Source organism: Botrytis cinerea, chromosome 7 (assembly GCF_000143535.2).
Source record: "Botrytis cinerea B05.10 chromosome 7, complete sequence".
In the NCBI taxonomy this organism is placed as follows: Eukaryota; Fungi; Ascomycota; class Leotiomycetes; order Helotiales; family Sclerotiniaceae; genus Botrytis; species Botrytis cinerea.
This window is the reverse complement of record NC_037316.1, coordinates 967966-991474: the sequence shown is the minus strand read 5'-3', so window position 1 is coordinate 991474 and position 23509 is coordinate 967966. Positions and strand designations below refer to the sequence as shown.

Genomic DNA, 23509 nt, shown 5'->3' with positions numbered 1-23509 from the left:
CTGAAACGACAGCTCTTGTCATGTTTATAGAATGAGAGGAAGAGGGTAAATCTAAGATGTCTCGATGATCTCATACTCTTGTCTTGTGTCGCGGTTCGTCTCTAGAGAAGGGGGATCCAATGACCCTATGAGCTAGTTACAATCGCTTGAGGTTACTTGCGGGGTGTGAAACTCTGGTGTAGCTTCATTCCCCGCGAAGTCTCATATGTTATAAAATATATTGACATTATTCACTGCTCCAATATGTGATCATTCGTAATGAACGCCAATAAATTTGGGTCATACATAGGTTAAAGAAATCATCTTTCGTAATTATACAATATAGGCTCATTACCTCGGTGCAACATGACTCTGGCGACAAACATATTTATTCTCACAGAACCCGGTGTCCTTTGGCTTTTCCCGTATCTATATTCAATATCGACATCAAAATGATTCTTCACTCTACTCTTGTCAGTGCTTTGGCTGTAGTATCACTCTTACCATGGTTATCCTTTTCTGCACCAACAGTGAGTCGAGCGGCATCTCCTAAATATGTGTTTGCTCATTTTATGGTAAGTTATCCTTTTCAAAAGCCTTTGACACTCACATTAATCAGTTTAATAGGTCGGGATTGTCGAGAACTATAAACTCTCGGACTGGAAGATGGATATGGCACATGCACAAGAGATTGGTATAGATGGGTTCGCTTTGAATTGTGCAAGTATCGATAGCTATACTCCTACACAGCTTGCCCTTGCATATCAAGCAGCCGAAGAAACCGGATTTCATGTTTTCATATCATTCGACTTTGCATATTGGAACAATGGAAATACCAACAATATCACGGACTACATGAATCAATATGCATCTCATCCGGGACAAATGCAATATAATGGAGGAGCTGTGGTCAGTACCTTTGTGGGAGATTATTTTGATTGGGCACCTGTCAAAGCTGGAATAAATCACTCAATTTTCGCCATTCCCATGATGCAAGATCCAATCGAAGCAAGTTATCTGACTACATCATTTGATGGTGCATTTTCTTGGTTAGCATGGCCTACAGATGGTGGAAATAGTATTATCCCAGGTCCGATGTCAACTTCTTGGGATGATAAATTTCTTACATATCTCAAAGGAAAGCCATATATGGCTCGTGAGCAACCCATGATTTTGTAGGTAGGATTTATTGTTAACTTGTATCTAGCTGTTTCTCCATGGTTCTCCACACATTTCAACTCTAAGAACTGGGTCTTCATAAGCGAAGAACTCATTACCGATCGATGGAATCAAATGTTGGCTATGCAACCCGCACTTATCGAAATCATATCTTGGAATGGTAATTATGAATGCTCCATCAAAGTAAAAATCAAGCTCATGAATATTCTAGATTTCGGCGAATCTCACTATATCTCTCCACCAGAGCCAAATCATAAAGATGATGGTTCATCACAGTGGGCAGACGGCTTCCCTCACGATGGTTGGCGCGTGATTTCGAAACCATACATCGCTGCTTATAAAGCCGGAGCTAGTACACCAACCGTCACCGAAGATCAACTTGTATATTGGTATCGGCCAACACCCAAAGGAATTGCCTGCACAAATGATACTCTTGGGCCTCCCAATGGACGTGAAATGCTCGCTGATGATATATTCGTCACCACACTTCTTACAAAACCTGCAACTCTAGTTGTTACGAGTGGAGATAAAACTCCGGTGTCGATTGATGTGCCTGCTGGGATCGTCACTACCAATTTTACTATGGGTGTAGGGAACCAATATTTTATGGTTACTAGAAAAGGTTCCCCGGTTTTGAATGGATATGGCGGTTTGAACATCGTCGATAAGTGCGAGAAATACAACTTCAATGCATATGTGGGATCTTTGAACGGGACTAGTAATGATGGTCCACCGCCACCAGCTACAACGACTTCAACGAGTACTTTCATAACTACGACTTCTACCTCTACATATTCAACATCTACTTCCATTCCTACAACAAGTACAACAAGTGTTCCCCCCATTTCAACTACATCTTCATCATCTAGCACTACATCACCAACTAACACGACCACTTCTACCACTTCCATTATTTCCACCACGACCACAACGTCTTCCTCTACTTCTACTTCCTCAACATCCTCCCTTCCAGAGCCCTCACCCTCCACTGTCTGTACCTCAGGCTGGGGTCCAGGAAACTATATCGGCCTCTGTCAATTTACCTGCAACTATGGCTATTGTCCTCCTGGTCCTTGTACATGTTTGTCATATGGCTCTCAAATCCCTGCGCCACCAATTACAAATCAAGCAGGGTATCCGTTGCCGGGAGAAGATGATAGTTATTTGGGATTGTGCAGTTATAGCTGCAATCATGGATATTGTCCACCTACTGCTTGTCGATTGGGTTAGGTTTTGGTTTGATGGAAGGTGGGAGAGTGGAGAGGGTGGAGAGAGTGTGTGAATATGATTATGATTTCGTTTGGTATGGAGTAGGGGTACATAGTTTGCGGTATTGAAGTTCGGATATTTTTTGCTTGGTTGAACGCATGGTCAATACAACCTTGTTAAGCTCCGGACTTATTAATCGATATTTGTCGTCCGTAAATTAGTTTGATTTATTCATAATTCTTGACTAGGGGGAGGCTGTGGGAGAGGCTTTGAGAGGAATACACTTGAGATGTCATAATGATTCAAATCTCGGCGGAAATAACTTTAAACTATCAAAAGACAAATGGTCTTGTCGAATTACCAGAACATCATTGCATGTAATGGCGATTCGTTACAAAACTCGAAAATGAGAAAATCAGTATGGAGTTACCATTGAGGATGTGGATATACCATCTAAAATCACAATTGGGTTTTCAGAAGCTTTCTCGGATCAGATTTTTCATTGTTGAAGACCGTAAAAGTATGCTTTGATAAGACATGGTAAAGTTTTGATTCTGGTTCAGGTCTCAATGCGTAATTTCATTGATTAGTCTTCGGTATCCCAATTGAGGACTTCCCAAGGTCACTAATTTGAGTCACTTCGGAAGATGGGAGGGGTAGAGCCACGCCAAATACAGATATTGCACGATGAGCAGCTTGGAAGACTCGATTATAACTTATACAACTACAAGCCATCTACATATTAATCAAGCAACCTACAGATCCATATGAATACCCAAATCTATCTTTATCCTGATGTTTAGTCGAAATCAGAAACCAATGCTATCATGGCCATCTGATATGACTGAACATCCACTTTGAAAAGCCCTATCTGCCGATACTAGACCGAAAATCTGGACACCATCATTTGCGCTGCAGTACCAACTGGAAATCCACATTATTAGAGAGACTATGTTTACGCAGGAACATGGCAGGAAGATATACCAATTGCAGAAGACCCAGCCTGGGTAAATCCTTCTCTCGTGATTAATCTCAAAGATAGATCGGAGAGGATTGACCCCGCAATGTCGGTCGTTGACCACAATCACAACTTCCTCCGCCACCGGCACAATATTTTCCTCCTTCGATGATGCCGCAACTTCCATCATTTCTACCACCACCGCCACCACCACCAGCCGCCTCATCACCTGATACATTTAGTGTTACATTATTGGAAAGCCTTACTAAATTCGCCCTGGGTTTGATGAATCTCGCTCCCGCTAGTGGTAAGAATGGTCGTGGTCGGAAAGAATCCTTCATCAAGGATGCAAGCAACGCCAAAGTCAAAGATCGGACTCAAAGCCCTAAAGCTCAGACTAAGACTATAACTTACCGCGAAGGATCATCCCTCCGCACATCCAATTTCAAGTTGGCAGATCGCATGACGTTTCCTGATCCCAAATGGGTGACTGATAGAAGAACAAGCAACTTAATTGGACATGATGAAGATGCTGCCTCGGATCATTTCTCGGAAAATGATGCTCGCTCTGACACTGAGGAAGCTCTGGAAGACGCGGCATCGGCAGCAAAAGCGGCTAGAAAAACAATTAGCATCCGTAAAATCGGGCGAGAGCAAAAGCCAAGCGCCATGCAATCAAAGTCAAAGAAGACACCGATTCCGCCACCGCCGCCACCGCAAAAGCCAACTTCGATCAAGACGCCGAGGCCGAATCAGTCAGAAAAGCTACTGAAGACCGGATCAGGATGAATGCCGCGCTCATGAGCTTCCTTGTCAGTATATCAAGCTTGAGCCTAAGGAATAAGATGAGGAGAAGCAACCAGAGGCCAATAATGGCTTCCAGTTGCTTGCTCCTTCCGGAAAGCCTCGCTGATCTTTTCTCCCTTTTCCTCTCTTTTTTTCTCTTCTCTGCTTTGTAGCTCGGTTTTGATGTATTTTTTGAACCTTTGTGTTCATACTGGATCTTTGCGTTCATACAACCGTTCTTGGGGTTCATCATGCCATTTTTAGGGCTCAATTCTCAAAGAGTCTTGTTATTCTCTTCCGCCTTTAGTAGGGCTTGGTCTTCTGAGTGGAGCCAATTGTAGAACATTTATTTTTAGACAAACATATCATTTTACAACTCACACTTGTTCCATGTGAACGTATTTTCTTCTAGGGAGGAGAGGAGGGACCATTCGATATTGCATGGGCTAACAAACTAACAAAGTAATGAAATGAACTAACTATGACAATATTCTTTTTCGGTAAAAAGAAATCTAGAATGGACAGGAAGTGGTATGAAATAAAAACTTTGACAGTGACTTGACTGGTATGCAGATCTCCGAATCTTTGCGAAGAGATTCCTTGCTGGCATCGAAATAGGAGAGGGAAAAAAAGATGACAATAAAGAGAACGTGGAGCTCTCTACGGCGCGCACTTTTCTGACTATATTTCAGAATCGGGAAAAGGAAATTTGTACTGCTTTAATGGCATGCTACTTGTGCTTTCCAATTTTGCTACTTATCACTGATCATATTTTCGAAACAGGTTCCATGATGTTGGTCCGAAATGAAATAATCGAAAATGGAACTCCCGTGGTTCTGCTTACAGAAATCGAATGTACGACAGATAAATGGATGATAAGATGGGTCGATCACACGGGATAGGGAAAGCCATTGGGGTGTAACAAAATGTTGGCAGATATTTGGTGGACGTGAGAAGGCAAATTTCAAGAGATCAAACCCCAGAACACATAATCGAAATGATCTCAAGGACGTTTGATGAAGGGAGGAGGAGCTCCTGTCATGATTGGCGGATCTTGTCGAGAGAGTTGGGTTGAAAATAGTTTCAGGTACCTAGCTATACACCTTTTATGGATAGATTTCGTGAATATCGTGGTTCCTAGATAGATATTTCTTAAAACCAAGTTTCGATCAACCATGAACACAATTCCACACATACAGTTTCCTGAATATATCGTTTTAAGAGTGATGGTAAAATATAACATGTATGAAATGAAATGAAGTGAAGTTATTAGAGTTCGGTGAAGACCTTCCAACTAGCGACATATGCCTGAGGATACACATGGCATGGTCCGCTAATTATATCGCTAATGAGATAAGGATGGAGATTGGCTGGCGGGGTTGCTAATTGCACCTCTTCTAGATCTCCTACTACGTATAACTACTTAAGATGCACAAATTTTAAATACTTAAATACCCAATGAGAGCTAAAGAACTAAAACAATCCAATAGCCCCAAATGATTTGAACATTCCAAAATGTTGGAATGTAGTTGTGAAATAAGCGCTAGATGAGATTGTTTTATCAGATTAGATTGTGTTAATAGATTACTTGTTTTTGTGCCAATCATTCTTTGCGTCGAAGATGATATGCTATCTAATAGTAACCTAACCTTATTTCGGCAAATTTGAAGGATCATTCAAAAACAGACAATGATGAAATGGCAAACTTCAATCTCTTGTGTAAGTTCCGAGGGTTCGAGTCTGCTCGGTAATCGTGGGCGATGGATAACATATTCGACAGCATGCTTTGCGCTTCTAGGTTTTCCATGGTTCGTTCAAAGTTCTATATCTTTCAAGTTTATGTGCTTCATAATGGAAGGTTGTTCCCACGTTATTTGGACGGTTTTCTCAAACGGGGTGATATATCCAGCAGATCAGCTACTAGTGATTTGGGGTTAAAAAAAAAGCATTCAAATGGGACTATTGCTATTTTTTTTAATAAAAAAAAGTAATCATATATACAAGTTGATCATTTCAATCCGTTATTCATGTTTTCATTGATAGAGATTATGGCGAGTAAATCTTCGTCCCACTAACCATTGGCACAATCACATTGGCCACATCTGTTGGATCTCTCCAAGCTGACCAGTCATGGGTAAGTAAGCCTATACAAAATTAGTCAGTTTCAGGATTCTCAAAACTTAATCTTCTTCCTTGTGTCCATCTATAGACCATGAAATGACGGAAAATGCAGAAAGACTTACCCCAAGTCTCTTCAAAATCTTGAGTTCCAGATCGAATGTAATAGCTTCCGCTTAGAACCCAAACCATCCAACCTCCCTTGATAGAAGTTAGATATGTCTTCAAACATGTCGAGTAAACCGTTGCATAATCCGCCGCTGTCTGGGCATGACCCCACTCCGTCAACACCACCGGCATTTGATTCGTGACTCCAGCATTCAAAGCATTATATCCTTGAGACTTGAGACTGCTTTGCAAACTTGAGCAGCTGGAAGTACTGCTTGCGTAATTGTGAAGTTCCAAAACCAACTTGTTAGCATAGGAGAAAGATGATTTGAGGAATTTTTGAGTGGTAGATGGTGTGAGGAGACCTGCGTTTGGGATGGTTGATAAATCGGTATCGAAGTTGAGACCCGAGATGAAGATCAAAACGTTGGGGTTAGCGGTGTGGATACTGTTCATGCCGGCTACAACATTGGTGTACCAATTTTCCCAGTTATATGAAGACGAATCGAGAGAAGGGTTTGAAGTTGGTTCTCTCAGTTCGTTGCGAAGTGCCATGGACATTAAGTTACCCCAGGACGCACCCTATTTTATGTTAAATACTTTAATGGGTGGAGCTTAGGAGGAAACGACTTACCCGAGTAGCCATGTATGCAATACCTCGTTGCCAATTCGAAACATTGAAATAAGTATCTCCAAACCAAGAGTTTCCGTCAGTATTAGAGCAGCACCAAATAGCTTTCGAGACATGATTATCAAGATGCACATAAATCTGCTGCTTGAAGCACTCTGCAGCAATAGCATCAAAGACCTTTGAATTGACAATTAGGTCAGCAACGTCTTCGAAATTAGTGTGACTGGAACATTCGTACCTGCATCCTAGTTGTCTTACTTGTAAAAGTAGGATTGTTCTTAACAACCTGATTGAAAACGGCTGTACCATTGGTTGTTCCCAATGCCTTTGTGAAACTGGTCAAAATCGATGTATCCACCTGACCATTGGCGTAAAAATCATCAATCATCTCAATGGCATATGTAAGACGAATGACATTCATTCCTAGACTTTTAATCTTCGTCACGATACTGGCGATTGATTGATACTGGAGACCCTCAGGTATCATGGTGTCTGCAGCACCAGGCCAATTGGCACCAGCATAAGACACATTGTGGCCAGCTGAATCAAGAATCCATCGACCTGATGTGGTAAAGGGGGCGTAAGGCCAGGAGGCTCGTTCTTCAATTGGAGATGCGTTGATGGATAAGAGGAGAGGGGAAATTAGAAGGAGGATTTTTGAGAAGTACATGATGGGCAGAAGAGAAGAGTCGTATTCTGTGACTGCTTAAGAAACTCTTCATCTGGTCGGGGTGGAACATCATGTTATAGAAATTTGGCTCAAGCACTCCGAATGCAACAAGGCGGAGTCCGTATCAATTGAGCCATACATGTAAACAAGTTCATCTTCTCTTTCCAAGAACAGGACTTCCCGTGCAGTGAGCCATTAAATTACACTTTAGTCTTGCTGCTGACCTATAATGATTGGAGCGCATGCTTTACTTCATTTGACTCCACTTGGTCAAAAGGTTCAAAGTATATCCGTCGGCCCTCTTCGGCCCATATCAAAATTATTCTCATCACAAGATCAACATACTCAGTCAGGTCCATGTACAGATCAACGTCATGATCAGTAATACATGCATGCAGTTTAAAGTAGGTACGATAGACCTAATGCAACATTGATAGCAAATCTTTACCTCGGGGGATTCGGGGAGACCATGATATAGAGGGTTCGGCAGCTAATTAATGTGGGGTAGCGCCGGCTGATCTTCCTCGTGTTATCTTGGATGACGATTCAACAGTGGTGGAAAATTAGGGTTTGTGGAGAAATGGCGGGGTATGATTGGTATAACTTTATGCAAAACTACGCAAATATGGGTTCTAGTCATGTTCTAACTGGATCCATCCAAAAAAAAAAACATTGAAAGGCCAAGATCCACTACTCTATACCTAGTAGACCACATTCTCCTTCCATAAATAGAGCAAACAAAAGGCACATGCCAAAAGCATGATGAGTAACCTAGTGACATTGTCGAATTAGTATCCGAGCGTCATATTAAAACTCCTCCTTCAAATATTTCCAGATATTTCACTTCATTACTTAGGACCAAGGGTCTCATATCTATATCCTGACACTGAAAGTACCGTTCCTAATCCTCGATGTACTTCGGCTTGGAATGGTCCAAACGGCACTCGCTCTCCGTCTATTGATATATAACCGTCTGACTGGTTCTTTGGAGTGATGCGGTATGCTTCGACTTTGCGATAATTGACATATGGTAGACCGAAGAATTTTCCACTCTCAACAGCCGGAAGAAGTTGTAGTGCTTGGAGTCGACTAAGTTTTGAATAATCAATGGTTACCATATCCATACAACCATCATTTGGAAGTGCAGCTGGAAAATAATCTACATCTGCTCCCATCCAAGACATCTAAAACGCATTGATTAGCTCAATTACATTGTTACGGTAATTTGATCATGGAAAGTACTCACATTACCACAGTAAAAGCTTCCCAAATTGTCATGTTGTTCGACTTCCCACCCTTCAGGTAATGGGTCGCTAGAATTTCCATATTTCAACTCGGGTAAACCACCTTCCAAAGAACTATTCTCTCGTAATAATTCTTCAGAAGTACTACCAACTTCCATAGCATCACGATAACGCCGCTTGATATCTTCTTTGTCGTCTGTAACCACCTTGACTGCAATGTCACATGGGAAGATTTTCTTTTGGAGAGACTTCATGACAAACCCATAAACGAATCGTGTTCCTCCCATCCACCGCAAATGCTCTGTTCCCAGGTCAAATTCGGCCACAATACCGAGTGCTTGCGAGAGAAAGGATAAATGTCTCTCTTCGCCTTGTGTGACCGAAATCAAGTCTAAAGGAGTACGAATACCTTTAACTATTGAAAGGGCTGCAATACTGGTAGATCTGATATTGCCATGAAGACTGCAATGTAGCCCATTTCCAGATCCACAAGGTATGTGCGCTATGGCCATTTTCGAAAGAGCTTTCATTGCATCTTTACGTTTGCCAAGACCATTGAAAACCTCAAATGGAAGACCATCTCCAGAACAACAAATTATCACATCATAAGCTTCTATGTCGAGTTTTTCCACGATATCAGTGGCCTCCCTTGAGGCTTTAGTTACTGTCACATCGATAGAAAGATGAGCAGCATCAAGAATAGGCGCAACGTCTTTTGCATAGATTTTCTCGGATTGTCCCTTTCCACTCTTTGGGTTAATTATCACTTTAACTCGTTTCTGCTGCTGGGATTTTCCATATGCGCGATCTTTGAGCCTAGAAACCCACGCTTCCACTCGGTCTCGCTCTTCTTCGATAACATACTTCAGTACCGCTGGTTGAAGAACAATCTTTGAAATCTCCTTTGCGTAATTTATGATGAGTTCAGTCTCAGTTATTTCAGCCCAAAGGATCTGACGTAAAGGGATTGCCCTTAAATTTGACGACCCAACAGGTTCTGAATAGGCAGATGCATCCAATGTTACGGAACGACGGGCACCGGCTGATTTTGCTCCTTTCTCCGGCTTGTTTGCTGTCTCGGCGCCTGTGAACTCTTGAGTATGTTGAAAATACCATACGAAACAGATCTACATACCTTTGATAACTAAGGACTCAGGACTCAAGGACAAAGAGACATCTTTGCTAACAAACAGTGTGTTATCAATATCGAATTGACCAGCGCTGCCACTTGAAGCAGTTTGTCCTGGTGGAGAAAAAGGATTAGAGGATGTAGGAGATGTTGCCATATCAAATTCTCGTGATTGAAGATAACCGTTGACAAACAATCAGGCTGTCTGTAAATGAACGTGATACCGAGGTTCCGAAAATATCCGATATCAAATTGCCCAATACAACGCAAAAACGACGGCTGGATGGGCTGTTGAAGTTGAAGCTCTTCGTCTCATAAAACCACAGATAATTCTAGAAAAGTTAATGGAAGGACAGAAGTCAACAAATGCGAGGTGAAGAAAACATTTCACCACACGATCAAGTGAAACGAACCATGCTGGTGCGACGCGCGACCTTCCTCATCTGGAGCACGAGTTTGATGATTACGAGGTTGTGATTTGCACAGACGCGCTGTAACCCATGTTTAATAGCAGGGATGAGAAGTCCTATCATATCAGTTCTGTGACTTTATCTCGGTGAGATTTGGAAGAGTAGAATTGCTTAATATTGATGAATTGTGTGAATTTGGTGGTCTATGGTAAATATCGTGAAAGGACCAATCTTCCCCATCATTCACTTCACTGCCCGTTCGCTCGGCATAGTTAGGAGGAACGCCTCATCAATATCGCTGTCCGATGTCGTTTCTGCGATGCTTGAAAGAATGAAAATATGGATCTATCGCCATCATCAGTCCAAGATCGAAAGAGTCCCAAGAATTTGAGATGATAAATTGGTTGATTTGCGAAAAAGAGAAGGTAGAAAGGTTGGGAAAGTGTTGTTGGATTTCACGTGATATCGTTCTTCTGGGCGGCCGCTCCCAAATCACGACACGAGTTTCATAAGGAGAACTTCCTTAATTATCGTTCCTTTCAAAAGTGCTGACGTTTTCAGTAATTTACGCTCCCAAAGTTTGAATTGATGACTGCCTCGGGTAATAGTAGCTCGAGAGTCATACATTTCGGTTCCGTGGCTCAGAAGGAACAGCAGAGAGACTTCATGGTATGGTTCCAAAGATCATTACAATCTAAGCCAGAACAAATTTCCTGTCAACTTCCAGGGAGTCATCGGCCTGGTAATCAGCTCACTGCAGTTCGATCGAAGACTAGAGGATACGATGTTGCTTATCGAGTAGCATGTGATGATGGCTACCAAGCTGTTGTAAATTTCGCTGCATTAGGTCAATTGCTCTACCGCACCGAAAAGTTTGAAAACGAGGCTATTGTACTCCTATATCTCCGTAGACATGCCAATACTTCAGTTCCACAGCCATTGGGAATTGGAAAACTTTCTCTTCCACCGCACATTGGGGAAGGATTCGCGGAGAGGGATCTCGCTTCTGATGCGCTTGTGGCGTCCAAGACAGAGCTACAGAATTTGAATCTCAACATAAGTGAGTGGAACTTAAATTTTCTTTGTTGCAAAACGACCGATATAGTGCTTGGAATGTCTAAACCGGAGTTTACGCGTATTGGCTCTCCGGTGCAAGCTGGAAATCGATATACTACTGGCAGACTTCCACTTGCCAGTATCTGAACAAGTTGGCTAGGAAGGCTTTCCTGTGACTACAGAACTTCCCTATATCCCTAGTGGGCTTGTGGTCTAACAGGACACTACAAAAATAGACTTGGGAATATCTCAAGAGGTATCTATTCTTGTATCTTCGGAATTATCATAATATTTCATCAGTAATTGGACAATTAGAAGACAAGTTCTAATATCAAGCAATCGAAGAATGGGTTTATCAAAATTTTCGAAAGTTGATAAGTGACGCGTCAGTCTATGCACCCACTAGTGCACGAATCTCGATATACACTACCTCTGCTAGTCAACTTGACTCGTTGGTTCAACAACACATGTCTCAACAGCGCAACCAACAAAACGCTTGTGTTAAAGGTGGACAAGAACTCAAGGAAAATTACACATCCCGCTGTCTGTTCTTTAGGATTAACGATAAATGGCTTTTAAACACTCTATTGATTCATTTCGATTGTTTTGTAAGTATTTCCAACAATCAAATGTTATTTTTAATACAGAACTATTTCACACCAATACAGTCATCAACCTCGAGTTCACGTATGCAGCACCTTGGTGGCTTCTATTACCGAATCTAGAACAATAAGAGCTAGATTTGAAACACACGTTTCTATCCTAGTTTAACCCACAACCTTTTATTTTCCTTGAGGCTCCACGAGAAATTGAAGAGTAACAGATCAAAAGTGACAAGCTTGTCGAAGCTCGGCGGCTCTCAGAACGCATGGAACAATCAATGAAAATAGACTATTTTGGTTCTATCTTGCAATAAAAGTTAGTGGACCCAAAACTCAATATGAAGGAAACAAGTAGATCCTCTGAGCTTCAATAAAGGCATTTAAAAAGTAAATGTATGGAAAAGAAAAAAATGCACGATCTTAAGCGATGATTTATTTAGAGAGGAAAGAGTTGGATGAGGATCAGAACAACGAGCAGTTGGCTTGTTTATTCCATTTGCTTGGATCACTTCTATCGTGAAGATGAACATCATTGCGAAAGTGCCGAATTTCTCCCTCATATGTCTCTTTGACGACCCAGTTACTTGACTTGAGATAGTCGTCGATGCACCCCAATTTTCCGTACGAGTTGCGCAAAAACTCGTTGAGGGACTTGAAAGCAGGCTCACAGAGCTCAACGGCATGGCTGTAATTCAAGCTTCCGATGTCAGCAGGTTCGCAGTAGAATAGAAGCTCGTCCTTATGGAGACCGTATTCAAATCGGACTCCAAAGCGCTTTTCTACTGCCGCCTTACGTGACATCAACATTTCGGTAACTGTGAGGCTTGCCGGGATTGATATGCCATAACGAGGACGGTACCAGAGCTGCTTCATCGTGTCCAATTGTGGATAATTTTCAAGCTTGAGATGTTTTGTCTGCTCTGTTACCACCGTCTTGCTCGATGACACTGCGTCAAGAGCGGAGGCTGCTATCTTTCGCTTCCTTGCGAATAGTTCGATTGAAGTTCTATGAGCGGCGTCAGGACAATGGATCTTCCCTGCAGTAGGATTTGAACCAGCTGGTGCTGATGGCATTGGTGCCAGGCAGATTTTCTGATCCTTGCCCACAGCCCTGCTGTAATTCGACATCCTCGCTATTTTCCATGTAATCTCTCATATTGTTCTGTCTTACCAATGAATCCATAGAGCTCAAAGTTGAAACTGTCTCGGTGATTTCTGAAGGTGATGGGATAGCGTGGGATTTAACCTGAAGCTTATTCACCTTTCCTTGCGCAGAAGGTTGACCCGTGGTGGAGGCATTGCTGTTGCTTGCAAGTCTTGGATAGGTCTTGGGCGTGTTATTGAGGTGTCTTCCTTCGGCAGCAGATGCAGCTTTTGATGCCTTATTGCCACCAGTGGACTCAGAGCACCTGTCTGTTGCTGTACCTGCGATTGGTGTCGTCGCAGCATGTGCAGTGGGCTTAGGCTTGATTCCGGGGAAAAGATGGCCTTTGACTAGAAAATGTTAGTTTCATCATTTTATATTTTATTCAAAATGATCAACTTACACAGATCGAGCCACATTAATTTTTCCACCCAATAATACTTCACTTCTATGTGGTAATTGGCGTAGATCGGGTTGTGCTTGACTGTCGCCGTCCATTTGGCTCTAGTTTTTCTTGCCTCCTCAATTGATATTCTGCGATCGGATTCAAGAGTTTCCAGCATTGCTGGCCAAGTGGTTTGTATATCTCATGTGCTTCCATCCTGAACGTTTTGATCAGAAGAAATTGTTCATTGTAATTTTTAAAAGGTCGAGGAATATTTTGATTTTATCAAAGTTCGTTTGTTTTAATCAATCGGTTGAACTAATGTTTTTGAGATATGTTTTAAGTGAAGTGAGGTTAGGGCAGGGCAGGTGAGGCGAGGTGAAGATGTAAAGCTTGATATTACAAAAAGCAGCAATATCAACGACCTTTTCGGAACGCTACTGCAACAAGATATTCTAAACTTTCAGCTCCCTTCCATTCCATAACAGAGAAGTAATTCTTTCTTCAACTCCAACTTATCGATTTACAGATTTCAAGACAATCCACCATATACCACCAGCCCCTTGAAACACCTAACAAAGCGTACGAAGAGACTCCAAAGCTCTCTCTGCACATTCGACATCATTTCCACAATGCTCCCACAACTCAAAACAGAAACCAAGATTGCCATTCCCCAAGCCGAAAAATCAGATGTTCTTCAAAAAATAGGACTCGACACGACGATATCCATCTCCCCGACTACCAACCATAAAGACATCTAACAACAATGAGACTTATGTTCAAACCAACAGAGTCCAAATGAGTCCATACCATCAATTGACTCGAGCGCATGATTCTCCATAATAAACTTGGATGTGTGCGACCTTCATAGTATACAAATCATCAAGTCATCTAGACTTTTCAAACTCATTCCCAAACAAAGAACCGCTAAGCTCAAGTATACACTGACAAAGCTGCTAATTATATTAACGAGCCAGAAACCCATAATCGCTCCCCTCAACTTCCCCACTTCCTAAAATCATCCAAGCTGAGGATCCACAAACACCCACGATTCCCAGATTCCCAGTACCACAATCCAACACCCATCCCACAATCATACAATCCCATAATCCCACCAGCCAACACACTATCTATACCCACACCATCTCCTCTACCCACAGCATCTCCATCCATCCCAAGTGCTAAACCAAGCCAAACCAAGCCAAACAAAGAACAGAACAGAACAGAAAATCATTATTGAATTTCCCTTGCCTTACCTTGCCTTAGCCTAAGTAAACCACACACCAGGGGAGTGTTTCCCCCATGAAACCCAATCCATAAATCTACAAGAGAGGTGTCTAGATTTGAGCCGAATTGGCGAGGCGCGAGAAGTGGTGAGGAGAGACTGAGAAGGATCCACAAGAGGTGCGGGTGCTGTTCTCTTGAGATGAGGACCCGAGAGATGGGCGATGATGTATTTGAGGGGATTGTGGGTTGAAAGTGCGGAGGTGAAAGGAAGGGGGTGGGGTGGATATCATCTTGAAATCAAGGCTAAGTATTTATCTTTGCCTCATAATCTGCTGTTGTAATCATACTCATACTCACGCTCTCCTCTCCTCTCCCCTCCTCTCCTCTCCTCTCCATAGATCTAAACCTCACACCCCTTCTCCCCGGCGGCAACGGATACATCCACAAAGTCTTCAATCCTAGGTATCATGAAGAGAACATATCAAAGCATCAAACTCACAGCCAAAATCATGTTCAACAATAAAGTAATGTAAACCATCAAATAAATTAATTCGTGTACCATTTCATTTCATTCATTGCATGCGTAGTCTAAATACATTTCCCCTGTCGCCAATTTTAGGCATGAATCGCCATTGCGCTATCTTTCCCATCAATAAAAAATATATCCAATTTATGCTTGGTAAGTAGAAGCGGAAACATTTCCTCCACGTCCAGTCCAGTTGACGTGAATATCCTTTCCGACTGGGTATTTCTCAGAGGCGTGCTCTGGCTTGATCTTGAAGGTGTGGGCACCAAAGTAATCTCTTTGGGCTTGGAGAAGGTTGGCTGGGAGATCCTTGGTACGGTAACCATCGAACCAAGACAAAGCAGTGGAGAAAGCTGGGGTTGGAATACCCATGAGGGCAGACTTGGAAACAACATCTCTCCATCCTGGTTGAGCCTTGTGGATGGCCTTGTTGAAGAAGTCACTGAACAACAAGTTCTCCAAGTTATCATCAGCACGGTAAGCAGCTGTGATATCCTTGAGGAAAACGGATCTGATAATGCATCCACCTCTCCACATCAAAGCAATGGATGGCTTGTTGAGCTTCCATTTGAATTCCTTAGCAGCCTGAAACATTGTTAGTATCAAAATATTTTTTCAAGTTTTTATGGATCTGATCGTACCTCTTGCATAAGCATGAAACCTTGAGCGTATGAAATAATCTTTGAAGCATACAAAGCTTGCTCCAAATCCTCGAGGAATTGCTTCTTGTCACCCTCGAATTTGTTTGATCGTCCAACGTAAGAAAGGACCTTGGAGGCACGAGTACGCTCCTCCTTGAGGGATGAAAGACAACGGGAAAGGACAGACTCGGCAATCAAAGTAACTGGCATTCCGAGGTCAAGAGCGTTGATGGCAGTCCACTTTCCGGTACCCTTTTGTCCAGCGGAATCCATAATCTTCTCGAGGAGTGGGGTTCCATCATCATCGTTGAAGTACATAATATCACGGGTAATTTCGATCAAGAATGAATCGAGGACACCCTTGTTCCATTCGGCGAAAACATCACCGATTTCCTTGTCTTGCATACCAAGACCACGCTTCATGATATCATAAGCCTATAAAAGTCAGTTTAAAATTCTCGTCAAAGGTGATTAGATTTACATACTTCGCAAATGAGTTGCATGTCACCATACTCAATACCGTTGTGAACCATCTTGACGTAGTGACCAGCACCCTCATCACCAACCCATTCGCAGCATGCCTCACCATCAGACTTGGCAGCAATGCTTTGGAAAACATCCTTGATGTATGGCCAGGCCTCCTCGTTTCCACCAGGCATCAAAGATGGACCGTATCTGGCACCCTCTTCACCACCGGAAACACCGCTACCAACGAAACGGATACCCTTTTGAGCCAAGTATTTTGTTCTGCGGTTGGTATCGGGGAAATGTGAGTTACCACCGTCAATGATGATATCACCTTCCTCAATGTGTGGGAGGATGGTCTCGATGAAGTCGTCAACTGGCTTACCAGCCATGACCAAAAGCATAATACGACGGGGCTTCTTCAACTTGGCGCAGAACTCTTCAATTGAGTGTGCACCCTCGATGGATTTGCCTGTAGAGCCAGGGTCGTTAGAGTTTTGATTCTCATCATCTGCCAAAAGAGTAATGGAGAAATTGTCATACCCTTAGCCTCATTCTCGAGGAAACGATCAACCTTTGATGTGGTACGGTTGAAAGCAATAACGTTGAAACCGTGGTCAGCAGCGTTGAGGATAATGTTTTGACCCATAACAGCCAAGCCGATGAGGCCGAAATCTCCGCTGAATCATCGTCAGTAAGTATGTTTGAAGGGGATGTTTGTTGCTATGTTTGATTTGAAAAGAAACGTGTCTGATGGCGGGGTATTCTTGCAACGACGACATGGAGGGCAACAGCTCTTTTGTTGGGATGTATGCAAAGGATGTGAATAATACTTACGTTGCTTGTGGTGCAGACATCTTGAGATGGTTTTGTAGATGAATTAAACGTTGATTGAATTTATCCTGATGATGTTTCAATGATTGTTGTTGACAAAAGAGTTGAGAATTAATTTGTTGTTCGGAAGAAATGGGGAGGGGGGGAAGAATGAAGAGGGAGACTAAAATAGAAGAGGTAGGAAAGAGAAGGGAGGATGGGAGGATGGTTAAGTAATGAAAGATGGTTGGGCCTTCTCCAAAACAACCATTTTAAAAGGAGGGGCAAAGCAAAGCTCTCTTATTCTTTTGATTAGTTAGTTAACTTACTTCAGAAGCACCGGCACCGCTATTACTATTTCGTGGGACTCCTGGTCTCATGTTCACGTTCATACTCCAAGTCCGTACTCGACCCTTTGGCTCCCAAGATGGATGGATGGATGGATGGATGGATGGATGGATGACCTTGACCTTGACCTTGACCTCTTCCTTGCCTTGCCTTGCTTGGAGGAGATGCTCTCCCAAAGGACCCCAAGAATTTAACGCCGACGAGCTGTTTTCGGAAGATCTTTATGGGAGAATATACGACGCAGCGAGATATTATGATATTATGATGTAGTAGCGAAAATGATTGGATTACTTCTATATACGATTCTTCAATCATTTAACCCTTTTGGGCCATTAATTTGGTTCCGTGGCGATGATTGGCTGAATGCATTACCCCTCCTTACTAACTCGTCCCTCCTCGACATCTTCGGTGAAGCTGTATCGAGAATAGAAAAGGTCTGTCCGGGTATCCCAATTACGATGGCTTTTTCCATGATGGCTTACGAGACACTTGCTTGCTCTTCGGTGACGCCTCTGGATTATTCATCTGGTTTGACATTGATCATGGGTGAACGAGGTGCGATGATATGCCGACTCGTCCTCGCTGGCTACTTTACTTTACTTTACAGCATTTCTCTTTCTCGTGCCATGCTGACAAAGTGAGCACCTCGCACCTCGTCGCTCCAGATATTCTCCATACCGCCTTCCCATAGGAATAGGATTCTCCGTTGGTCAGCATTTCCTGTGCCAGGCTGTTTGTCTGGTAACGTGCAAGTGCAGAGTAAAAGTGTAAGTTGTCAGTCCCCTCCACCCCACTTTTATCTACATATTTTCTTTCTTCTCTGCTTGTCATTTCTCCGGTTGGTAAACCTACATCACGCACAATGCACAACTCATCTACATCTACATCTACAAAGCGCAATATCCATTCTCGTCGACCAACTCTTCCAACTCAGGTCCTCGTTTAGGGAAATTCTAGACTTCTAGATGTTTCCGTTTTCTTCTCACCACCAACAGTTATGACGAGCCAAGTGGTTGTTGATATTTATTACTAGGTATTTCGTAGTTCACCCCACCAAGCTAAAACAAACGGGAAATTCATCTTTCCGATCGGCCCGAAACAACTATTGCAGAGCCCACGTTCTAAGGCACAGATGCTGAGTCAGCCAGAGCTCAACGCAAGCTGACTAATATGCATCACGTGCTGTAAAATAATTCTAGATTGATGCATTCTCGGCGCCGCATCGTAGACAACAACGTCGGTCGCATTGCCAAATCATAAACTATCCCAGCCGTATCAATCAAAAACGCGCACATTTCAACGCCACTTAATCGCAAACCTTGATATATCTACATCGGAAAAGTCAACAACAATCACAACAGAGTTTCGCAAGAAATATTCGGTTTCTGTTTAGGGTTTTTGGTATAGCCAGTGCGTTTTGAAAGCGCAAAGGTACGTCTAAACACTCATCAAGAGATATACGTACAGCAATTCATCATGTCCTATCCACCACCACCAGGTATCAAATCCACTCCTTCGCCACATCCCTCCTTACCCGCTCGACCACCTCCATCCACAAATCCACAAGCCGGTTTTAAACCTGCATTCAGTAACAACAACAACAATGGCCCATCGAGACCTCCTGCATCAGGAGGATATGGCGGCTTTGCTGGTTTCGCTCCCAGATCGGTAGCTGCTCCAGTACAGCCAAGCCATCAAGGCTTTCAACAACCTCCCACGGCTTATCAGCAGCCTCAACCATATAATCCATATTCTGGTGCACCACAACAAGAAGCTGCTTATGGAGCTGCACCACAAATTCGAAATCCCTTTGCGCCACCGACAGCATCTGCAGGACGTGGTGTGGGTGGATATGATGAAGATCCAGAGATGGCAGCCCAAATAGCACAATGGCAAAGCGCATACGCTGGAAAGGATGCAAATGCAACTTCTACCTCTAATAATGGTTATACTGGAGCTGTTCGAAAATACCCAACGCCTGGAGAAAGTTCCACATCAGCATCGAATGCGAATGCGACACCATTAGGTAGAACCGAGACTGGACCTAGCATGACTTCACAAGCAATCACAAACGCCGCGCACAATGATACAGGTGTGGCAGCAATTGTGTCGGATTCTAAGACCAACCAAAAGACAGTTGTACGAACAGGTGGTGGCTCACAATGGACAGATTCCTCCCTTCTTGAATGGGATCCTTCTCATTTTCGCCTTTTCGTTGGTAATCTTGCTGGTGAAGTTACTGATGAATCTTTACACAAGGCATTTTCTCGTTGGACGTCCTTACAAAAAGCACGAGTTATTCGAGATAAACGTACTACGAAAAGTAAAGGTTATGGGTTTGTCAGTTTTAGTGATGGAGATGATTTCTTTCAAGCTGCTAGGGATATGCAAGGAAAATATATCGGTAGTCATCCTGTTCTTTTAAGAAGAAGCACTACCGAGATCAAGGCTGTTACACCTAAGGACAACAAACATGGAAAGAATAATAAAAACAAGGGTAAAGGAGGTAATAGGAATGATGGGGGACAAGGTAATAAAGATAGGACTGGAGCTGGAATACAAAAGGCGGGAAGCAAAACTAAGGGTGGCTTGAAGGTTTTAGGATAATTGTCAGATTATGACTTGATACCAAGTCAGTGGGTGTCAGGCTAGTCGAAGTTTATGGGGAGGGGAAGAAGGGACGAGGAAGAAAGGACGAGAGAGAGAAGTAATGATCGTCGGCGCATGTCAAAAGCAACGCAACCGAGGTTTGGCTTTATATTCATTAATGGTACACTTCTGATCGAGCTGATCCTTGAGATACAACGCCACGATAATTTGTATGGTCGAAATTACCCAGAGCAGCATTCTTTACTTAATAGATAAGCATAACAATAGTTTGAATTTATGATTGTTTCAAAGGGTACCTACATACCAATCACGCCTAGTCTTCAGAGAGAAATGATTGGTGTGGCCATGATTATCGGTTCGTGTATTAAGGGGAATAGTAGTTAGGTTAGTCAGCCAATGCACACCCCGCCTCAGTTCCGCGTGCCTGCCACAGAAAGAACACTCCCCCATACTATCCTACCCCACCACACATTATCAGGATTTATCGCTCAGCCTTGATGATAACTCAATTGCAAGAACTCTGACTGGCTCGCAAGGAAATTTAGAAACGTACCCCTTGTTCCATCGATTCGTGTTTCAGGCAAAAACCAAAGAGTTTTGGTGTTGTCAAAGCTGTAAACATGTCAAATAGCATGTGATTCCGAGATGAAAGATGAACCTGGCCGTACTTGACTGATGGACTGCCAGGGTTGCTTCCGTTCGTTGTTGAAACGTCCATTGAATTGCCTGGTAGATTGTTTCTAAAGTGTTGATAGTACGGTTTTGTATGGCTAGGCGATTGAAGCTTGCTAGATATAAGATACATAGGCTTCCTTCTTTCTATGATCGTGTGGGTAATCCTACTTGTATTTCTTCTTCGCATTATTACTATACATATTTATATTTGATTGAGAGAAATTGGAAAGATGGCGAAAACAGAATGGGTAGCTTGTACAGCTCTTGCTGCAATCTTGGTTTATGTTTTTCCACACTGCTTCATTGTCGACCGGATTTCGAGATCAGCGATTCGTTTTCTTCTAGTTGACATTTCATTATTTTCATTTTGGCGCATGTTCATATACCCTTTCTTCTTCAGTCCTCTTCGTCATCTACCAGGTCCAGTGGTGAGTGTTTTCTTGCTTTTCGAAACTTTCTTCGATTACTAACATTCATATCTAGTCGTATAACTTTCTCTGGGGTAATGGCACAGCACAATTTACCAAGCCGCCCGGACAAAAAATTCAAGAGTTCGTTAGAGATGTACCAAATGATGGTTTACTCCGGATTCGATCCTTTGGCAATATTGAAAGACTCGTTCCAACATCTCCTCAAGTATTGAAAACTATTCTAGCGGATAATTCATACGATTATGAAAAGCCACATGGAGTTCGGAAATTTCTTTCTTTGATCTTGGGCGAGGGACCTATCCTGTCTGAAGGTTCTCTTCACAAGTTTCAACGCAAACATTTACTTCCCGCTTTTCAAGTCAAACACATAAGAGGACTATATCCAGTATTCTGGTCTAAAGCTCTTGGTCTTGTCGAAGGTATCTCTCAAGAGATAAGCGAAACAAGTACATTGGAGAAAAGAAATGAATCACATATCGAATTTAATGAATGGGCTACTCGTGTTACATTAGATATTATTGGTGTAGCTGGTGTGGGTAGGGACTTTGGTGCTCTTCGAAATCCAGATGATCCTCTCGTACGGGATTACAACGAACTTCTCGAACCTACCCTTGGTAAGGGTCTTTACTTCGCAGCCAATATCTTCGGCCCTCAAGATCTCATTCAAAAACTCCCATTCAAATATAGCAAGGTAATTGCTGAAACAACCGGGAATCTTCGAACCTTCTGTCGCGAAGTCATCGATGAAAAACGACAAGCAGTAAGCGAAGGTAAAACAATAGACGGAATGGATATCCTCAGTATCCTCGTCCGATCCAACGATTTCAGCAACGAAGACCTCGAAGATCAACTCCTTACATTCCTAGCCGCAGGTCACGAAACCACATCTTCAGCACTCACATGGGCCATCTATCTCCTCGCCATCCATCCTGACTGGCAAGCCAAACTCCGTCAAGAAATCCACGCTGCGATTCCTTCCCCGAGCGATCCCAACTCCTCACAACCAGATCACACAATCATCGATTCTCTCCCCATTCTCAACGCTGTCATGCAAGAAACCTTGCGTCTCTATCCCACCGTTCCTATCTCCGTACGCAAAACCACCCGCCCTACAAGCATCACACTTCCCAACTCCGCACCCCTCTCAATCCCTCTCGGAACACGCATGCTCATTTCCCCCCTCGCGATCAACCGATCTCCACTTCTCTGGGGCCCCAAGGCCGATGAATGGTCTCCAGAGCGCTGGCTCCAAGACGGGTGTGCGAATACCGGAGGCGCGGAGAGCAATTTTGCGAATATGACGTTTTTCCATGGCGAGAGGAGTTGTATTGGAAAAGGGTTTGCGATTAGTGAGTTTAAGTGTTTGTTGGCTGGGACGGTAGGAGGTTTGGAGTGGGAAATGTGGGATAAGGAGGAGAGGGTGAAGGTGGGTGGGGTGGTGACGACGAAACCGGTAGGGGGTATGAATGTGAGGATGAAGGTTGTGGGGTGGTAGTTTCTTTTGGGGGATCTTTCGGAGGTTGAGGATCTTTTTGGAAAATTTGTGAATTTAAGGGTGTTAATTTGAATATCCTACGGTATATTAGGCGTTCGGTGCAAGTACAAGCCATTTATAGTTAAGATAATGAATACATGCAACTATACAACTTTACAATCTAAAGTAAATGCAACAGAAAGCAAGCATACAGAAACGAGAATAGCAAAATAAAACAGAGTAAATATCCAGAGGTATTATCTCATCACAAATCCTACACCTCCCAAGCAGCCCTGCCATGCCATTGCTCACATGCATTCCCCTCACATAGCACCTATCATCAACAGCCCATCTCGAATCCCGAAGCGTTGGAATTTCTCACCTCTCATATAGTATTTGATTGATTGCAACAGATGACTGAGAGCAAGCGAGGATGCTAACGAGGATCAGACGAGAACACTGATCTGGAACCAACGACAATGCCGGCAAGGAGTAGATAAAATACTGACCTGGAGTAAATGCCAGCAAAATAGCTTAAATTGACTTTACGCAGCACATCATACTGCGGATAAATATTTACCTGATACCTATGAATCAGACTCGATTCCTGTAAGATGTGACATGAATGACTCTTCCAGTTTCCCCCTATTTCACTCGAAGCGATGATTCGGCTGTTGATATCGATCGCCCA

At 43.0% G+C, this 23509-nt stretch overlaps 9 protein-coding genes across 12 annotated transcripts; 5 read left to right on the top strand and 4 right to left on the bottom strand.

Annotated features, from left to right (window-relative positions):
• Window positions 1–394: 394 nt before the first annotated feature.
• BCIN_07g02670 (hypothetical protein) lies at window positions 395–2860 on the top strand. The gene is made up of 4 exons (XM_024693939.1): window positions 395–554; window positions 607–1135; window positions 1187–1318; window positions 1370–2860. The coding sequence occupies exons 1-4, from the start codon at window positions 432–434 to the stop codon at window positions 2386–2388; spliced, it is 1803 nt and encodes a 600-aa protein (XP_024549728.1). The 5' UTR covers window positions 395–431; the 3' UTR covers window positions 2389–2860.
• Window positions 2861–3226: 366 nt separating this feature from the next.
• Window positions 3227–4226, top strand: BCIN_07g02660 (hypothetical protein). The gene has a single exon (XM_001558618.2). It carries the CDS (start codon window positions 3494–3496, stop codon window positions 4112–4114), a length of 621 nt encoding a protein of 206 aa, XP_001558668.2. The 5' UTR covers window positions 3227–3493; the 3' UTR covers window positions 4115–4226.
• A 1803-nt stretch (window positions 4227–6029) lies between these two features.
• Window positions 6030–7930, bottom strand: BCIN_07g02650 (hypothetical protein). The gene is made up of 4 exons (XM_001558619.2): window positions 7207–7930; window positions 6972–7145; window positions 6355–6919; window positions 6030–6255 (listed from the first exon to the last, which is right to left on the bottom strand). The coding sequence occupies exons 1-4, from the start codon at window positions 7636–7638 to the stop codon at window positions 6158–6160; spliced, it is 1269 nt and encodes a 422-aa protein (XP_001558669.1). The 5' UTR covers window positions 7639–7930; the 3' UTR covers window positions 6030–6157.
• A 281-nt stretch (window positions 7931–8211) lies between these two features.
• Window positions 8212–10834, bottom strand: BCIN_07g02640 (hypothetical protein). 2 transcript variants are annotated; one of them, XM_024693938.1, is made up of 4 exons: window positions 10425–10834; window positions 10018–10343; window positions 8885–9966; window positions 8212–8822 (listed from the first exon to the last, which is right to left on the bottom strand). In XM_024693938.1, the coding sequence occupies exons 2-4, from the start codon at window positions 10166–10168 to the stop codon at window positions 8487–8489; spliced, it is 1569 nt and encodes a 522-aa protein (XP_024549727.1). In that variant the 5' UTR covers window positions 10169–10343; window positions 10425–10834; the 3' UTR covers window positions 8212–8486. The 2 variants fall into 2 exon arrangements, with proteins under 2 accessions (XP_024549727.1, XP_001558670.1); XM_001558620.2 differs by lacking the exon at window positions 10425–10834 and having other exon boundaries at window positions 10018–10403.
• A 137-nt stretch (window positions 10835–10971) lies between these two features.
• BCIN_07g02630 (hypothetical protein) lies at window positions 10972–12408 on the top strand. 2 transcript variants are annotated; one of them, XM_024693937.1, is made up of 3 exons: window positions 10972–11481; window positions 11823–12085; window positions 12309–12408. In XM_024693937.1, the coding sequence occupies exons 1-3, from the start codon at window positions 11010–11012 to the stop codon at window positions 12309–12311; spliced, it is 738 nt and encodes a 245-aa protein (XP_024549726.1). In that variant the 5' UTR covers window positions 10972–11009; the 3' UTR covers window positions 12312–12408. The 2 variants fall into 2 exon arrangements, with proteins under 2 accessions (XP_024549726.1, XP_024549725.1); XM_024693936.1 differs by having other exon boundaries at window positions 11823–12408.
• Window positions 12409–12897: 489 nt separating this feature from the next.
• Window positions 12898–13874, bottom strand: BCIN_07g02620 (hypothetical protein). The gene is made up of 2 exons (XM_001558622.2): window positions 13627–13874; window positions 12898–13573 (listed from the first exon to the last, which is right to left on the bottom strand). Exons 1-2 carry the CDS (start codon window positions 13784–13786, stop codon window positions 13098–13100), a joined length of 636 nt encoding a protein of 211 aa, XP_001558672.2. The 5' UTR covers window positions 13787–13874; the 3' UTR covers window positions 12898–13097.
• A 1489-nt stretch (window positions 13875–15363) lies between these two features.
• Window positions 15364–17941, bottom strand: BCIN_07g02610 (hypothetical protein). Of its 2 annotated transcripts, XM_024693935.1 has the most exons (6): window positions 17610–17941; window positions 17305–17369; window positions 17011–17147; window positions 16488–16939; window positions 16003–16437; window positions 15364–15946 (listed from the first exon to the last, which is right to left on the bottom strand). In XM_024693935.1, the coding sequence occupies exons 1-6, from the start codon at window positions 17670–17672 to the stop codon at window positions 15506–15508; spliced, it is 1593 nt and encodes a 530-aa protein (XP_024549724.1). In that variant the 5' UTR covers window positions 17673–17941; the 3' UTR covers window positions 15364–15505. The 2 variants fall into 2 exon arrangements, with proteins under 2 accessions (XP_024549724.1, XP_001558673.1); XM_001558623.2 differs by having other exon boundaries at window positions 17305–17941.
• A 1163-nt stretch (window positions 17942–19104) lies between these two features.
• Window positions 19105–20235, top strand: BCIN_07g02600 (hypothetical protein; the record flags this gene model as incomplete). The annotated part of the gene is made up of 1 exon (XM_001558625.1): window positions 19105–20235. The coding sequence occupies one exon, from the start codon at window positions 19105–19107 to the stop codon at window positions 20233–20235; it is 1131 nt and encodes a 376-aa protein (XP_001558675.1).
• Window positions 20236–20898: 663 nt separating this feature from the next.
• BCIN_07g02590 (hypothetical protein) lies at window positions 20899–23023 on the top strand. The gene is made up of 2 exons (XM_024693934.1): window positions 20899–21341; window positions 21397–23023. Exons 1-2 carry the CDS (start codon window positions 21144–21146, stop codon window positions 22837–22839), a joined length of 1641 nt encoding a protein of 546 aa, XP_024549723.1. The 5' UTR covers window positions 20899–21143; the 3' UTR covers window positions 22840–23023.
• Window positions 23024–23509: the final 486 nt, after the last annotated feature.

Bases quoted from the DNA above. Each gene is read 5' to 3' on its own strand.
- BCIN_07g02670 (XM_024693939.1), top strand. From the start codon at position 432: ATGATTCTTCACTCTACTCTTGTCAGTGCTTTGGCTGTAGTATCACTC. The intron at 555-606 runs GTAAGTTATCCT...TCAGTTTAATAG, and splicing joins ATGTGTTTGCTCATTTTATG to GTCGGGATTGTCGAGAACTA. The intron at 1,319-1,369 runs GTAATTATGAAT...TGAATATTCTAG, and splicing joins CGAAATCATATCTTGGAATG to ATTTCGGCGAATCTCACTAT.
- BCIN_07g02660 (XM_001558618.2), top strand. From the start codon at position 3,494: ATGATGCCGCAACTTCCATCATTTCTACCACCACCGCCACCACCACCA.
- BCIN_07g02650 (XM_001558619.2), bottom strand. From the start codon at position 7,638: ATGTACTTCTCAAAAATCCTCCTTCTAATTTCCCCTCTCCTCTTATCC. The intron at 7,146-7,206 runs GTACGAATGTTC...GTCAATTCAAAG, and splicing joins GTAAGACAACTAGGATGCAG to GTCTTTGATGCTATTGCTGC. The intron at 6,920-6,971 runs GTAAGTCGTTTC...AACATAAAATAG, and splicing joins TTGCATACATGGCTACTCGG to GGTGCGTCCTGGGGTAACTT.
- BCIN_07g02640 (XM_024693938.1), bottom strand. From the start codon at position 10,168: ATGGCAACATCTCCTACATCCTCTAATCCTTTTTCTCCACCAGGACAA. The intron at 9,967-10,017 runs GTATGTAGATCT...AAGAGTTCACAG, and splicing joins TGAGTCCTTAGTTATCAAAG to GCGCCGAGACAGCAAACAAG. The intron at 8,823-8,884 runs GTGAGTACTTTC...AATGCGTTTTAG, and splicing joins GAAGCTTTTACTGTGGTAAT to ATGTCTTGGATGGGAGCAGA.
- BCIN_07g02630 (XM_024693936.1), top strand. From the start codon at position 11,010: ATGACTGCCTCGGGTAATAGTAGCTCGAGAGTCATACATTTCGGTTCC. The intron at 11,482-11,822 runs GTGAGTGGAACT...AAGCAATCGAAG, and splicing joins GAATTTGAATCTCAACATAA to AATGGGTTTATCAAAATTTT.
- BCIN_07g02620 (XM_001558622.2), bottom strand. From the start codon at position 13,786: ATGCTGGAAACTCTTGAATCCGATCGCAGAATATCAATTGAGGAGGCA. The intron at 13,574-13,626 runs GTAAGTTGATCA...AACATTTTCTAG, and splicing joins ATTAATGTGGCTCGATCTGT to TCAAAGGCCATCTTTTCCCC.
- BCIN_07g02610 (XM_024693935.1), bottom strand. From the start codon at position 17,672: ATGAACGTGAACATGAGACCAGGAGTCCCACGAAATAGTAATAGCGGT. The intron at 16,438-16,487 runs GTATGTAAATCT...TGACTTTTATAG, and splicing joins ACATGCAACTCATTTGCGAA to GCTTATGATATCATGAAGCG. The intron at 15,947-16,002 runs GTACGATCAGAT...ACAATGTTTCAG, and splicing joins GTTTCATGCTTATGCAAGAG to GCTGCTAAGGAATTCAAATG.
- BCIN_07g02590 (XM_024693934.1), top strand. From the start codon at position 21,144: ATGGCGAAAACAGAATGGGTAGCTTGTACAGCTCTTGCTGCAATCTTG. The intron at 21,342-21,396 runs GTGAGTGTTTTC...ATTCATATCTAG, and splicing joins GTCATCTACCAGGTCCAGTG to TCGTATAACTTTCTCTGGGG.